The 13,732-nt window shown below is 40.8% G+C and overlaps 1 protein-coding gene across 1 annotated transcript; it reads right to left on the reverse strand.

The window, feature by feature from the left end:
* Positions 1-1,239: 1,239 nt before the first annotated feature.
* LOC136279654 (endonuclease/exonuclease/phosphatase family domain-containing protein 1-like) lies at positions 1,240-10,582 on the reverse strand. Its single transcript, XM_066163593.1, has 7 exons — positions 9,954-10,582; positions 4,953-5,159; positions 4,364-4,415; positions 4,140-4,264; positions 3,165-3,424; positions 2,569-2,721; positions 1,240-2,095 (listed from the first exon to the last, which is right to left on the reverse strand). Exons 1-7 carry the CDS (start codon positions 10,532-10,534, stop codon positions 1,914-1,916), a joined length of 1,560 nt encoding a protein of 519 aa, XP_066019690.1. The 5' UTR covers positions 10,535-10,582; the 3' UTR covers positions 1,240-1,913.
* Between the last annotated feature and the right edge of the window lie 3,150 nt (positions 10,583-13,732).

Raw genomic sequence — 13,732 nt, forward strand, 5'->3', positions numbered from 1 at the left:
TGAACATCCAGTTCACGGCATGGCTTTATTTATCCAGGGTTCATCCTCTCCTCATTCTGATTACTCGAACCCTCTATTGACTCGAACCTCGCTTGAGCTCGAAACAAAATCGGTCTCCCCTAAATTTCCGGCATACTTCTACTGTAATTTGACGTTTGCTGACGCGAACCCTCGACAACATGGACTTATCGCGGATTCGAACTAGTCGAATGTCAATTCCTTAACATTTATCATCGCGGGTTTCTTGTCGATGTGTCAATAAGTGACAAATAAAGAAGAAAAGCTGAAAATTTTGTTAAATCAGCTGTGAATTTTCAATCGTGTTTTCTTCATTTGTTTTTGTTTTTGTTTTCTGTTTGTTCCACGTTGCATTCAACGTGTCAATCCAATTACGTTTTATTCCTTCACCAGCGCTCATTTAACGCACTACACTAAACTTCCGGTTACTCAATAATTTATTCCGTCAAAAAGTGGTGATCGTGAGAAAAAATCATAATAGTAACTTTCCCTTTTTCCTTCTCAACCTCCTTTACTGTAGGTGCAAATTGAAGATACATCCTCCATATCCTTAATCTTCAAAAATTTCTGCGTGAAAGTTGAAGTTTGCGGATCTGAACTCAGAAAAGTGAGTTTTGTCATGCTATGCTCGGTGAGAAATTTTTGGCCTATATCTCAACCCATACTTCTCTAGGAAGTACGAGGTCTCCTTCAATTTGCTGCTTTATCGGTTATGAATTCTAATTAATGTTGTCGCACCCTGCGGTAGACACAATTTGCGTTTTGTTGCTAATTAGTCAATCATGCTATTTATGGTTTATCAAGAGTATTGGAAGTTTACTTATAGCTACTGAAAGCTAGTGAAGCAAGATAGCTTCTGATCATCACCAACCATTCCGCGGAAAGCTAAATAAATCAGATATGATAGTCTGGAATCTTGAGTGTCGTAGCTCGATAAAACAAATCATTAGCTTTGCTTTTCACCAGCAAATGACGGACCCTGCAGTTTTTTTTTTTTACTACTTGTCTGACGATAAAACTCTTGCAATAACATGATCGCATACCACTGCTCAACTTGCTTCCTCTTCTTGCGTTGCCCCTAATGACGAGGGAAAGGGGTGGGTGGGGAAGGTGTGAGCTAGTCGAGAACCCTCCAACCAAAAATTCCTAGATCCACTCCGAGAGCTGAAGAAACCGTAAGGAAACCGTAAAGAAACGGACACCTCGTTACCAGGGTCATTCGTTTTATTCGATTGTATGTTAACAAGGTACAAGTAGAGTAACTGTTCGCTGAGCTAAGATGAATATGGCATAAAAATGACTGAAAACTGTGGGAAAAAATTAAAAAGGAACACAGAAGAAAAAAATACAAAGAAAACGGAATTCGTGGCAGTAAACTTCAAAAGATCAGCGCGATTTTCGTCATGTTTATCTCGCTTTGTATGAGAACGTCAATCATAATGTTAAAAAAGTCATTTGTTAATATTTTTCGTGGTACTGTTATCCTGCCAGTTGAAGGTTGTTATCAGGCTACCTTAAAATATCAAGAGTTCATAAATGAAGAAGATAAAGAGGTAAAGTAAGATACAGGAGACCTAGCCGATACTGGAAACATTACATGTTACTTGGTGGAAAAGAAATTTCACGCTTCCCTATTCTGCTTTGTAAAACACGCTTCTTTCGATACTAATGACCATAGCAGTGCGCAAGACGCTAGTGAATTATGTGATCTCGTCAGTTACTATGCCTTTAAGTTACTTTGCACCTTAGAGGCAGAGTAACCGATCAGTTGTGCGTTTGTGTGGCGTTCATTTAAACACAGGAACTCCGATCTTGTTGTTCCATCTTTCGTAGTATATTAAATTTTAAAAAGTCTATCTTACATTGCAGTTTTTTTTCTGATAATATAACTCGCATTAGTCGATAATTTCCTTTCCATCAATAGCGATGTCCTCGACACTCACAAGGCCTTCGGTGTCGTCGAAATCTCGATCGCAATAGAACTCGGCCCAAACCGGACAATGATCGGAGACGACACCATTCCAGCTCCACCGACCATCAGGTATGGAGGGGTGGGTGAGACGCTCCCTGATCACTCCTAAAAAGAACGCAAAAAGAAAGACAGACTTAGATTGCTTCCGCCTTCACTAAAGACTACAGGTAATATCTCTCCATCACGCGAGTCATCGCGTGTAAGCTCTGAGACGTTTTTTTTTTCCGCTGATCTTTTCTTTCTCATGCAAAGGATTACTTTACGAAAGAAGGGGTTGACATTAGACTAACTCAAACAAAGGTCGATTCCAGAGGGCCTTTCGATTTTGTCGTGAAACTAATACCAAAGTAATCACAACGGACCAACCAGAAGAAAAAACAATCTCCAAAAGCCAACGAGAACTCAAAGTGAAAACAACCAAACTGCCACCTCTACTCTCTAGACGTAACAACAAATTTCTCAACAGTGTCAAGCCGACAAAGAGATACATGAAATAGATAGTTAAGGATAATTTTCTCTCTAAACTTGGGAAACGAAAGGGTTAGACTGGTGTTCACATCGCAATATGACGACATTACCTGACTTCCCAGTAAAATGGTTTGATTTAGCATGCTTGCTGATCCAGATGTTATCATAATTCTTGGATCCTTCCATGTTTTTGGTGCTTATGTTGGTGAAAGTGGACGCTGAAATCAAATTAGCAAGCCCACCTTCCCGCATGGCATCAAATTCTGCCAAAAAAGTAAGACTTACATATTAGTAAAATTCAACACGTTGACAGTGAGATCAGAGGAACCACACCAAGTTAACGAAAGAACTCTATGTTACCGGGCATGTTCAGTAGCATATCACAGATGACGTCAAAACGAGTTAAGAACAAAAAAAGTGGCACGTGAGGCGCAGCAAATGGACAAAATACACGTTAACCCTTTGTCCCCTAAGAGTGATTAGCATCTAATTTCTCCTTAAAACATCACCCCTGAATCAAACATTAAGGTCATGAGAATGAATGAGATGATCACCAACTAAAGAAGCTCTTGATTATTGAACACATTCTCCTTATAAAAGCCCTTGGAAATGTCTGGGGAGTAGCAAGGAGAATATGCATACTGATGTTAGGAGGTAATCGGTTAAAGGAAACAGTTTAACATCAGAGACTAAATTAAACTTTTACCTTCCATATCTAGATCTGGTCCAAGGTTAAAATCTCCAAGAACCATCATGTTTTTCTCTCCTACAGATGACAGTGAGAAAGAAAACCTATTCGTTAATGGGACAATGACCACGCAGAAAAGTGATATTTTTGTTGAGGACATGGTAAACAAGGTAAAGTGTAACAATATTTTAGCCAACGTCTCCCTTAATCTGAACGATAGTTCCCCCAAGTTGTAACGTATTTCTCTGCTAACCAGTCCAGAGAAAAGGACAGCATATCAAAACAATATACCCTTAGAGAAAGATGTTTTTCGTCTTGTTACGAGCGTGGGACAAAGAAAAAATTCCTATGAGGAATAGCCACTATGTCTAATACTAAATAGCAATTTGTGGTTTTTCAAAGACCACAAATTGCACTTGCCTCACCAGCTTGTGCAAACTTTTGTTGTCTTTGACAAATTTACTTGTGCTGATCAACACCAACTTGCACTTGAAATCATGTTTTTACTTACACAAAAAGAACTGATAATATTTTCACATCAAAAGGTGCCTTCAATTCTTTATCTAGGTAACACTTATGAGAGTGTCACAGAGTATGAAACTGAAAAGAAAATTTAAGTAAAGCTCAAAGGCAGAATTATCAGACTGATGTTGCTAAAAAAACACAAGAATTCTGTCTCTCAATACGTTCATTAGCAAATAAAAACAAAAAAAAAGCTAGTCAATGACATCCATTACAGATTCACACCTGCTGAGAGAATTTCCCTTAACTATCAACAACTTCCTCACAGGATTCTGACCCTTGTCACATCATCTAGGACTATCAATTTTGCTGTTCACAACATATCTCTTTGCTCAAAAACTTCTGTTATAAACATTCCATTTTTTGGAAAAGAGATTTGTCAAGTGAACACTCATGGTACATTTTTCCTGTACCCTGTTTGTTCAAACATTGGTAGACCAAAATATTTGTGTAAAGGTTATGACAGCCTACAAGAAAATTTGCAGTACCCGAAACATTTTGCCTGAAATATCTGAAATGCAACATTCCCAGTGCTGTTCAACAGTTTTCAAGGTCTTTACAGTTTCACTTGTTGGGCTGTTCAGTTCATCTTTGATCTGCAGACGAAAATGAAAGTTTAAGCATCACAGATCAACACTCCCTCCATCTCTGTAATTTAAATATATATTTTCCTCACAAAAACATTCCTATTTTACCTTAATCAAAGCATTAGTGTCACCAATCTCTTGGATAGCAAGTATATCAAGTCTATAGAAGTGAAAGAAAAGTTAAACATTAGATCTTTGCACTAAATATGATTTCCAGCAAACAAGGAAATAATCAACAATTGGTAGATTTCCAAAGGGAGTTGTTTGGTGGCATAGGCCACAGTGCAATCATCTATCAAGAGATTTAGAACTACATTTCCAAAATATCTGTTACGGCTGGTGGAAAAAGTGTGCTTACAAATGGGTATTCCTCTGGTGCAAAGCTAATGGCTTTCAAAGTAAACAAGGGAAGAAACATTGTGTTTTGAGCTCTTCATCTGTTGCTCACATTAATTAAGAATCACCTAATTAGGAAGTTTAAAATATGCTTTCATGTAAAGAAGAGTACACTAAATGCTGGACTGAAAGCTCATTGTTTGAGCTTGGAGCCTGGGTCACTATGCTATATATTTTTGGGAAACCAAACTTCACTGAGAAATATTGTGTGAGTGCCACACAACTGACTTCCCTTACCTTGCAGCAATGCCATGTTTCAGAAATTCTACATGGTTTCTTACATTTTCTCCAGATTACTTACCCATTCTCTAAAACTGTACAACAGATAACCTCTTTAACTCCAGCATTATCTGCTTTATCAGAACTAAAGGACTGCAAATTCCATGATGCAATCCGCAAGGTATTGTTATTAATTAAGTAGGGAGTAATTTTGGGGATCTTAGGAATCTTTGCTGATGTAACGGTCACTTGTGACATTACATTGTCCAAAAGTTTTTTGCTCACTCCTCTGACTTGTCACAATTTTTCCATTTAAACTCTTTATTCAATAACGCAACAGCTACTACATGACAACATGGGCGAAATCAAAATGGCGGGTCCGATACCACGTTTTTTCCCACAGGTCCGATGGGAGCGCGTGGTATGACGTAATATGACATCCCCCTTTCTACCGATGTAATAATAATAATAACGACAAAAAAAAAATGGAACTTATCATATCTCCAGAACATTACAATACTGGTTGAAAGGATATCCCTCCTGTGCTTATACTTATAAGTCTATTCTTTAGTGTCTCTACTGTTATAGATCCAGCCTTTGTGCAGGTGTCACAGTCCTCCCAGATCTGGTCACATATCCTCCAGCTATGTCTGAGGGTCCCTGGGGGATGTTGTTCAGTGGCACTGTTTCGCCAGATCCTGGTCTGGGGGCTGCACCGTTTTTGTGCGATGTCTGTGTGTGACTGACTGGGGCAAGACTAGTTGTCTGCTGAGGTATCTCAGAACCTTGGTATACTGGGGTTTCCACCCGCTGGCATTGTGTTCCCCTCACTGCAGTTGTGTCTGGTTTCAGTTGGGCCCGTGTTCTTCGATAGGTGGTACCTGTACTGCTGGATCTGATGATGTAAGATCTTGGCTGTTTGGCGGGTTTTACAATAATGCCAGGTTCCCAGGTTTGTGAGTGGTGGTTGTACGTGCGGATGGGTTGGTCAGCTTCGAATGGCTTTTTGGGTGGTCCTGAATGCTGGTTGTAATAGTGGGCTTGTTTCTCCTGACGGGCTATGAGCTTACTTTTCATGACCTCATGGTGAGAGTGGTTGAGGAGGACTCTATGGCATGCTGGTAATCTAGTTTTAAATTTTCTGTTGGTGAGCAGTTCTGCTGGGGATTTCAGCTGGTGATCCAAGGGAGTGGCCCGGTATGATAGGAGAGCAAGGTACGGGTCCTCTTTATTTTCATCGCACTTTTGGAGAATGTTTTCCACGGTCTGGACCATTCGCTCAGCAAACCCGTTGGATTGGGGGTATAGGGGGGAGCTAGTAATGTGTTCTACCCCGTAGACGTTCATAAAATGCTTGAATTCTGCCGAACTGTACTGCGGTCCGTTGTCGGTCGTCAACTGCGTAGGGATGCCGTGTTCTGCAAAGATGCTCTTCAGATGGTTGATAACTGCAGATGACGTGGTGCTTGTTAGTCTCCTGATGACAGGAAATCTGCTGTATTGATCTGTCAACAGGAGGTATTGCTGCCCTCTAAATTCGAACAAGTCCGAACTGAGTCTTTCCCATGGTCGGTGTGGCGGTTCTGGCTGTAGTATTGGCTCTTTCCTTGCTTTATTTTGGTATTTCTGGCAGGGTTCGCACTGGTTAACTTGGTTGATGATTTCCTTTGTAATTCCAGGCCAGAAAACGGATGTACGTGCTCGTAAAAGGCATTTCTCTTGCCCTAGGTGGCCTTGGTGTATGATGTTCAGGATTTCAGGTCTGAGAGTAGGAGGTATCACGATGCGGTCTCCTTTTAGTACTAAGCCGTCCTCGATGGTCAGCTCTTCTCTGAAATTCCAATAGCCATGTAGCAGTTGGGGGCACTCTTCTCTTTTCTGTGGCCATCCTTCAAAGACCATTTCTTTTAACAGAGACAACACAGGATCCCTCCCTGTTTCGTCACGGATCTGTTGTAGCTTTGTTGGAGTTGCAGGGAGATGTTGTGTGACGTGGTGGACATATATCTCTGAAAGTTGACTGCTGCTAGGGGTAGGCTGGGGGCTGACTCTTGAGAGAGCGTCGGCTATTGGTACATCAGGACCTTTTACGTAGTTGACCGTAACGTCGTATTTCAGGGCTCTCATCAAGAACCTCTGTAATCTAGGTGGGCAACTGGACAGTCGCTTCTTGAAAATCGCCTCAAGAGGTTTATGGTCAGTGTTTACTGTACAGTGCTTCCCAAAAATGTAGTAGTTAAATCTCTCTAGGCCCCATACTACACCAAGTGTTTCTCTCTCAATGTTGCTGTAGTTTTTTTCTGTGTCTGTAAGTGCTTTGGAGGCATAGCATACAGGTTGCCCCTGCTGCAAAAGGACGGCGCCTACTCCTTTCTGGGAAGCGTCAGTTTGAATGACAGACTCGATGTTTGGGTCAAAGTATCTGAGGACTCCCATTGATGTGATTTCCTGTTTGACTTGGTTGAATGAGTCGTCGTGTTCAGGTCCCCATACATATGCGGTGTCCTTCTTGGTAAGTTCTCGCAGTGGTGCTGTGAGGCTAGCCAATCGCCCTGAGTATCTTGTAAGGTAGTTTACGAGGCCTAAGAAGCTTTGGAGGTCTTTGCGGTTCTCAGGTGGGGTCATCTTCTGGATTGCAGATATCTTACTGTCATCTGGTTTGATTCCATCCTGGGTCCATTTGTGGCCGAAAAAGCTGACTTCCTGACATTTGAGCTGTACTTTGTCTTTGTTGAATTTGATTCCCCTTTCCCTGGATCTGATCATGAGGTTTACCATGTTCGCATCGTGCTCTTCCTCTGTAGCTCCGTATATGAATGTATCGTCTGCAATGCCGGTGACTCCTTTCAGGCCCTCCAGTGCTGAATCTAAGTGTTTCTGGAACACATCTTGTGATACAATAAGGCCAAAGGGGAGCCGGGTGAAACGGTATCTCCCGAACGGGGTGTTGAAAGTAGTCAGGTAGGAGCTGGCTTCGTCTAATGGTACATGCCAGTAGCCCTTTTTGGCATCAACTACACTAAAGAATTTGGCACCACTAAGCTGTGTGACTACCTCATCAATTGTTTTGGTGTAGTAGTGTTCGCGTTTTATTGCCTTATTTAGGTCACGTGGGTCGAGGCAGACTCTGATTTTGGTGACTTCTCCTTTGCCGTTGGTTGTTTCAGAGAGGACGATGCTATTAACCCAGTCTGTGGGTTCGCTTACGGGTATGAGTACTCCAAGTTCTACCATGGTGTTGATTTCCTTTCTAAACATGTCTCGAAGGTGTACTGGTACGGTACGTGGTGCGTGGATGACAGGTTCAGCATTGGAGTCTAGGGTGATGTGATAAGGTTTCATATTGAAGGTTCCCAGGCCTTCAAAGCAGTCTCCGAAGTTGTTGAAGAAGGTTATCCTGTCCAGTGGGGGGTATGTTTCAGTGTCTAGACGGCTAGGGTATCTGCTGGTCCTTTGGTGCGGTTTGCATGGTCTGTGTTCTTTAAGGCGGGTCTCTTTGTCTTCTTTGGAGGTTTCTAGGCTGCAATTAAATTTTACCAGCTCAAGTTCCTCGCAGGTTTTACAGCCAAGCATTGTAGGTCCTGGTACGTCAGTAACATTGAAAACGACTTCTTTAATGCTGCCATTTTGATGGACGTATAGTGGACAGGTTCCAAGGGTCTTGATGGCGTGGCCTCCATACGCAGTAATCCTGTGGTGTGTTGGGCCAAGAGGTATCTGCTGGGAACTGCGGTTGAGTCTGTCATAGTCGTCTTTGGAGATGACATTAACTTCTGCACCAGTGTCGACCTTGCAGATAATAGGTATCAGGTGTGTATCATGGGGGTCTACCGTGACTTGTATTTCAGTCATGACTTTGGTGCGTTGTTTTTCTTTTTGTTCAATGCTTGCGATCATTGAGGTACTGGGGCTGTCTCGGGCTTCTAGTGTTCCCAGGAAGACTTTGTCGTAGCTTGTGCATTCACTTGTTACACCATCAGGTTGTTCTTTTTGTAGGGTCATCACATCTGACCTTGTTTTGGACTTGCAAACTTTGCTAAAATGACCGCGTTTGTTGCAGTTGAAGCATTCTACTCCAGTGGCTGGGCACTGCTGGTCTTTGGTGTGTGGTGTGTCTCCACATCTGTAGCACTGTCTTAGGTTGTTGTCACGTCGTCTGTTTCCTCTACCACTGGTGTACCTTTGGTGGGGCTGGTTTCTGGGCTTGTTTCCTCTGCTGATTGCATTGACTTCCCCTTCTTCTTGCTTTGGGTTTGTAGTGTCACTCATTGCTTTTAATTGCATCTGGGTAGCCTCATCAGTTCGTGCAATTTCTTTTGCCCTTGCAAAGGTTAATTCATTACCGCGGGCAATGCATTTTCGTCTGACCTCTTCCGAATCGGTGCCGAAAACTAATGTGTCACGCATGAGTTCGTCATGTAAGTCAGGTGGGTAACCTGAGCTCTGTATGAGTAGCCTTGCTTCAGTCAGGAAGGTGGCTAGGGGACGATTATTCTGTTTCAGACCTCGTAGATAATATCTGTTCAAGATATGGTTTGCTTGTGGTTTAACATGGTCTTCGAATCTTTTCCAGTATTCTTTCAGGTCTTTTTGTTGGTCTTCGGTTAGCGACCAAGTGTTAAATAAGTCTATTCCGTAATCACCTGACCATAGCAGCACATATTTGCATTTTTGAGTGCCGTCTCGAGCTTTTAACGGTCCATCAAGTAGCAGTTCACACTTTTGGCGGAATCTCTTGAATCTAGTTAATAAATCTGGGCCAGGGGTCCAGTCCATTTTTGGTACTTCAAACCCAACCAAGTCGCTCATTTTTGGCTAAATTGCACGATAAGACAGGACTTTGTAGTAAACACTGTAAAATCGTACGTACCGGTTTTCTTGGTTGTTCTAGCGGTGAGAATTCCTCTATTGGTGTAAATCTATCCCACTTCCGACATCCATGTCACAATTTTTCCATTTAAACTCTTTATTCAATAACGCAACAGCTACTACATGACAACATGGGCGAAATCAAAATGGCGGGTCCGATACCACGTTTTTTCCCACAGGTCCGATGGGAGCGCGTGGTATGACGTAATATGACATGACTGAAACAATGTCTCCTAGCTCAGCAAATGGGCCATGTTCTTCTCTGTGTGCTACAATCCTTCCAGCAAGAATTGATCCGATGCCTTTTATAGACTCTAAAAGCTCCACAGATGCTGTGTTTATATCTATTTTCTCCTCCGAATCCACAAATCCTTTTTCCTCAACGCTTTTAAAACTAAAAATACCTTTTTTCTCGACCTTTTCAACACTAAGATTACCCAAAGAGTTCACTCTAACAAGAGTGTTGCCATCCAGCTGCTCAATTGCAACTTTGTAGTCCGCATTATATTTTTCCAAAACAGCAACAATATCTCTGGTGGTCTTGAGAGAACCTTTTCCACGCAATAGTAGAAGCTCGTTCGCAATTTCTTCATTTATTCCGACTTGAGTAAGTCTGTTTTTCGCTTCTTGATCTTCCGCACATACGGTTAAAGGTTGGCGCTCTTCGAGCTCTGAACCTGACTCTTGATTTCTTTCATCATTTATCCCACTACCAGTCCCCTTAATCTCGATTCCTGTAGTTTTCTTTGTTTCATTTCGAGTTCGTCGATAAAACTTTGAGCATTTACAGCCCATCTCACGGTATAGGATTCGAATCCGCAAAATCCGCCATGTTTGTTTTAGAGCCTCGCTTTCACATTTCTCTTAAGTGAAACGCCGCTGACTCACACTTTCTCAGCAGAGATCCTTCACTGGTCCCTCTCGACTGAACTACACAAATTTGCCTTTCTTAGAGTTTTCTCTTCGTTTTCTTTTCATCGGTGCCATGCATACATGCTTTTCTGTCTTATTGAGTCTCAATAGTTCCAAGGATTTGGTTAAAATTTACACAGTAGAAGCTGAGAGAGAAATCGAAGAGGTTTTTTTATTTGAATTCTTGATTTCTGCTTCCTTCTAAGAATTTACAGCTCGTTGACTGCAAAGAACTTATTTCCACGAATTCTAATTTTTTCGAGGTTATTTCATTCATGACAAATGGAAACCCAGAGAAAAAGCATATTTAGGTCTCACTTCTCATGACTAAACTAGGATTCAGATGGTTTATGTTTTTCTTGTGGGTCTAAATTGGTAAACCTAATGATAAGACGTGTTTATTTTTAGAAGTAGCGGGCGAAGGTTTACGAAGTTCACTACTAATAACTCGGTCGCAGGGAAACTATCGAAGTCGTCAGTTAAAACGAAGCTGCATTTTAATAGCAGGAAATTCACGGCAAATGGAAATTTCCAGCTCAAAAGTGATATTCTTCGGTAAAAATAGAAATTTTGACAACACCTAGAGGTAGTTTGCATGAAATATTTAGAAGTCAGAGCAAAACAGCTTAACCCGTTCGAGCTAAAAATAGTAAAGGTGCCTTAATTTAAGAAATAGTGAAAGTAAAAATAGAAACAGGCAATTAAGAATGGCTGCCTGTTAGGATCGAGAATCGTCCGTCAACGACCATTTTGGTGAATTGCTCATATTTTGCCCAACGATACCCTTTGGTAAACTATTTTCAAAAATCAAGTTTAAAAGTTCCGACGATTATTAAATTTTTAGAAATTGGCGAAAATTTGAAAACGCGGTTTAAGTGCGGTTTTCCGCCTATCAAATTGTCCAAAATTCACTGCAAAAACCAAGCTCCGTTGAAGGCTTAAAATGAATTCAATTAACACCAAACTTCACACGATGTAAGAAAAAGCCTTCCCATCCATTTTCGCTATGTTAATTTTTCTGTACACATTGATACTGAGAATTTTTAAGTCTTCTTAGCAACACCCTCAAAGAGCGCTTAATATGAGAGCAAAAAATAGGTTAAATTTAACGCGATAAAAGTGTACCTGGTACCTCATTTTTCAATTTTTTAACTTGATATTCGTAATATAATGATACTATTTATTTCCTGAGTAAACGTTGATGCTTTGAATCGGACCGCTTCCCTTCGAAAATACCACAAATGTTTGTGTCCAGAGCGAGCAAAATGATGTGTGTTGTGTAAACAAACGCTAATCTTATCATTCCTTCCCTGGTGGAAAAAGGTTTTAAAATAAACTTTAATTCTGGAAATGTTTGACTTGCATTCCACAAAATATTGAGTTATAGTGAAGTCGTACATTCAGAGTTGTGTGAGAGCTGAGAGGAAATAAAATCACCGTCGAAAATGTTCTTACAGTCATTTCATCGATCACCATTACAAGTATTACGATTACGAAAATTGTGACAATTGATCAGTCTGTTGAATGACTCTTAAACATTTCAGCTGCAAGGGCTTTGTTTTAGTTTGTTTTAGATATATATGTATATATAAATCAAGAATTCCAGCGAATACAGAAGGAGAACAGCATTCTTTACAAGCAGTTCAGTGTATTAACGCGAATTGTTCCTATTTATCATAATTAACCGACATCCGGTCCCAACAAACACTGGCCGCACCACATGAGACCCTAAATGGGCTGTCATCATGAAATATACCAAAGACTGAAAACAAAAACTTTACTCAAGGTCTGATAACTACACGATAACACTATTATACTTCAATCTCAGATGTATTTTCATTGAGCTTCCAACATCTCGCACCATCTTGACCAAGATGCTGTAATTCAAACACAATTTTCTCTCGTGGTAAAGCCTGTCACGTCATCACTGCCCAAGAAGCTCTTGCGCAAATGGTTGAAATTTCGTAACAGATCTAAGGAAAGTTATTTCACGGACGAGTCTTGAGCTTTCATATGTGCTCTCATCAGAAGTTATTATTTCTTGTCATTTTATGGCTCTCTGTAGCTATATAACGCTAGTTGGTAAGGTGACCCCTTGCGGGCGATCTCCTGATTATCCTGGTCAGGTGGAATGCATTTCACTCGAGGATTGCACGAAAGATGTAACTGGACATCTATCGACTCTTGGACTGAGTGCAGATGAAGGTTCTAAAACTGAAATGAAGCTGCTATTAGCCAGAGCCGGTAAATATTGATTTTGTGTGTTTTCAGGTAACCTTATTGTGCTTATGAATGAGTGCTGCAACAGATTTAATTGGTGTTATATTTTTTACAGGTGTTTTCTCATTTGAGCAAAAACATCTTACCCTGACTATTTGCCCACGCCATAGGGCAGACTTTGGCATACGTTGGAGGACTAGGAAAACCCTTTGTGCAATTCCCAAGGATCTAGCGACACATAAGTCCTCAAGTGCCAAAGGAAGCAACCGTGTGGATAGCCGAAAATCGATGTATATTTTTTGCAACACCAACACCTTAGTTCCAGTTGGGTCGCGTAAGTTGAATTGCTTCTGTTGATAAATGTTCTCATTAAATTGCTTTTTCTCACGTTTATTTGTAATACCTTACACACAAAAAAAAGCACTATAAGTTTCAACTTTCTCAAGCTAGCAAATTTTATATTTGTGAGGAAACTTTGCAATTTATATTGCCAACGTTTTTTTTCTCGTCTGAGTAGCTGATAATCCATTGATTGATGACAGATTGATTACTTTATACCTAGAAATAGTAATTGATATGAGTTATTTACTTTGCTTTTTTTTAATAAAAGCAATTTGTAGGCGATGCGACGAGTTTATCTGCAGGCAAGTTGCAGATGAACAGACGCCGGCGGAGGGCGCTGGAGCAAGTACAGTGTCTACCCCTAAAGAGCCTCGAGTGGTGCAGATACCCGAACAACAGACAATGGTAAGCTTCAAATATGAATTGATGATCTCAATCTTGTTTTTTAAAAGGAAAAGAGTCATTTTTAGAAGAGCATAGAAATTGGAAAAAAATCGAGGAAGAAAAAACACGTGACAA

Source organism: Pocillopora verrucosa, chromosome 3 (genome assembly GCF_036669915.1).
Source record: "Pocillopora verrucosa isolate sample1 chromosome 3, ASM3666991v2, whole genome shotgun sequence".
In the NCBI taxonomy this organism is placed as follows: domain Eukaryota; kingdom Metazoa; phylum Cnidaria; class Anthozoa; order Scleractinia; family Pocilloporidae; genus Pocillopora; species Pocillopora verrucosa.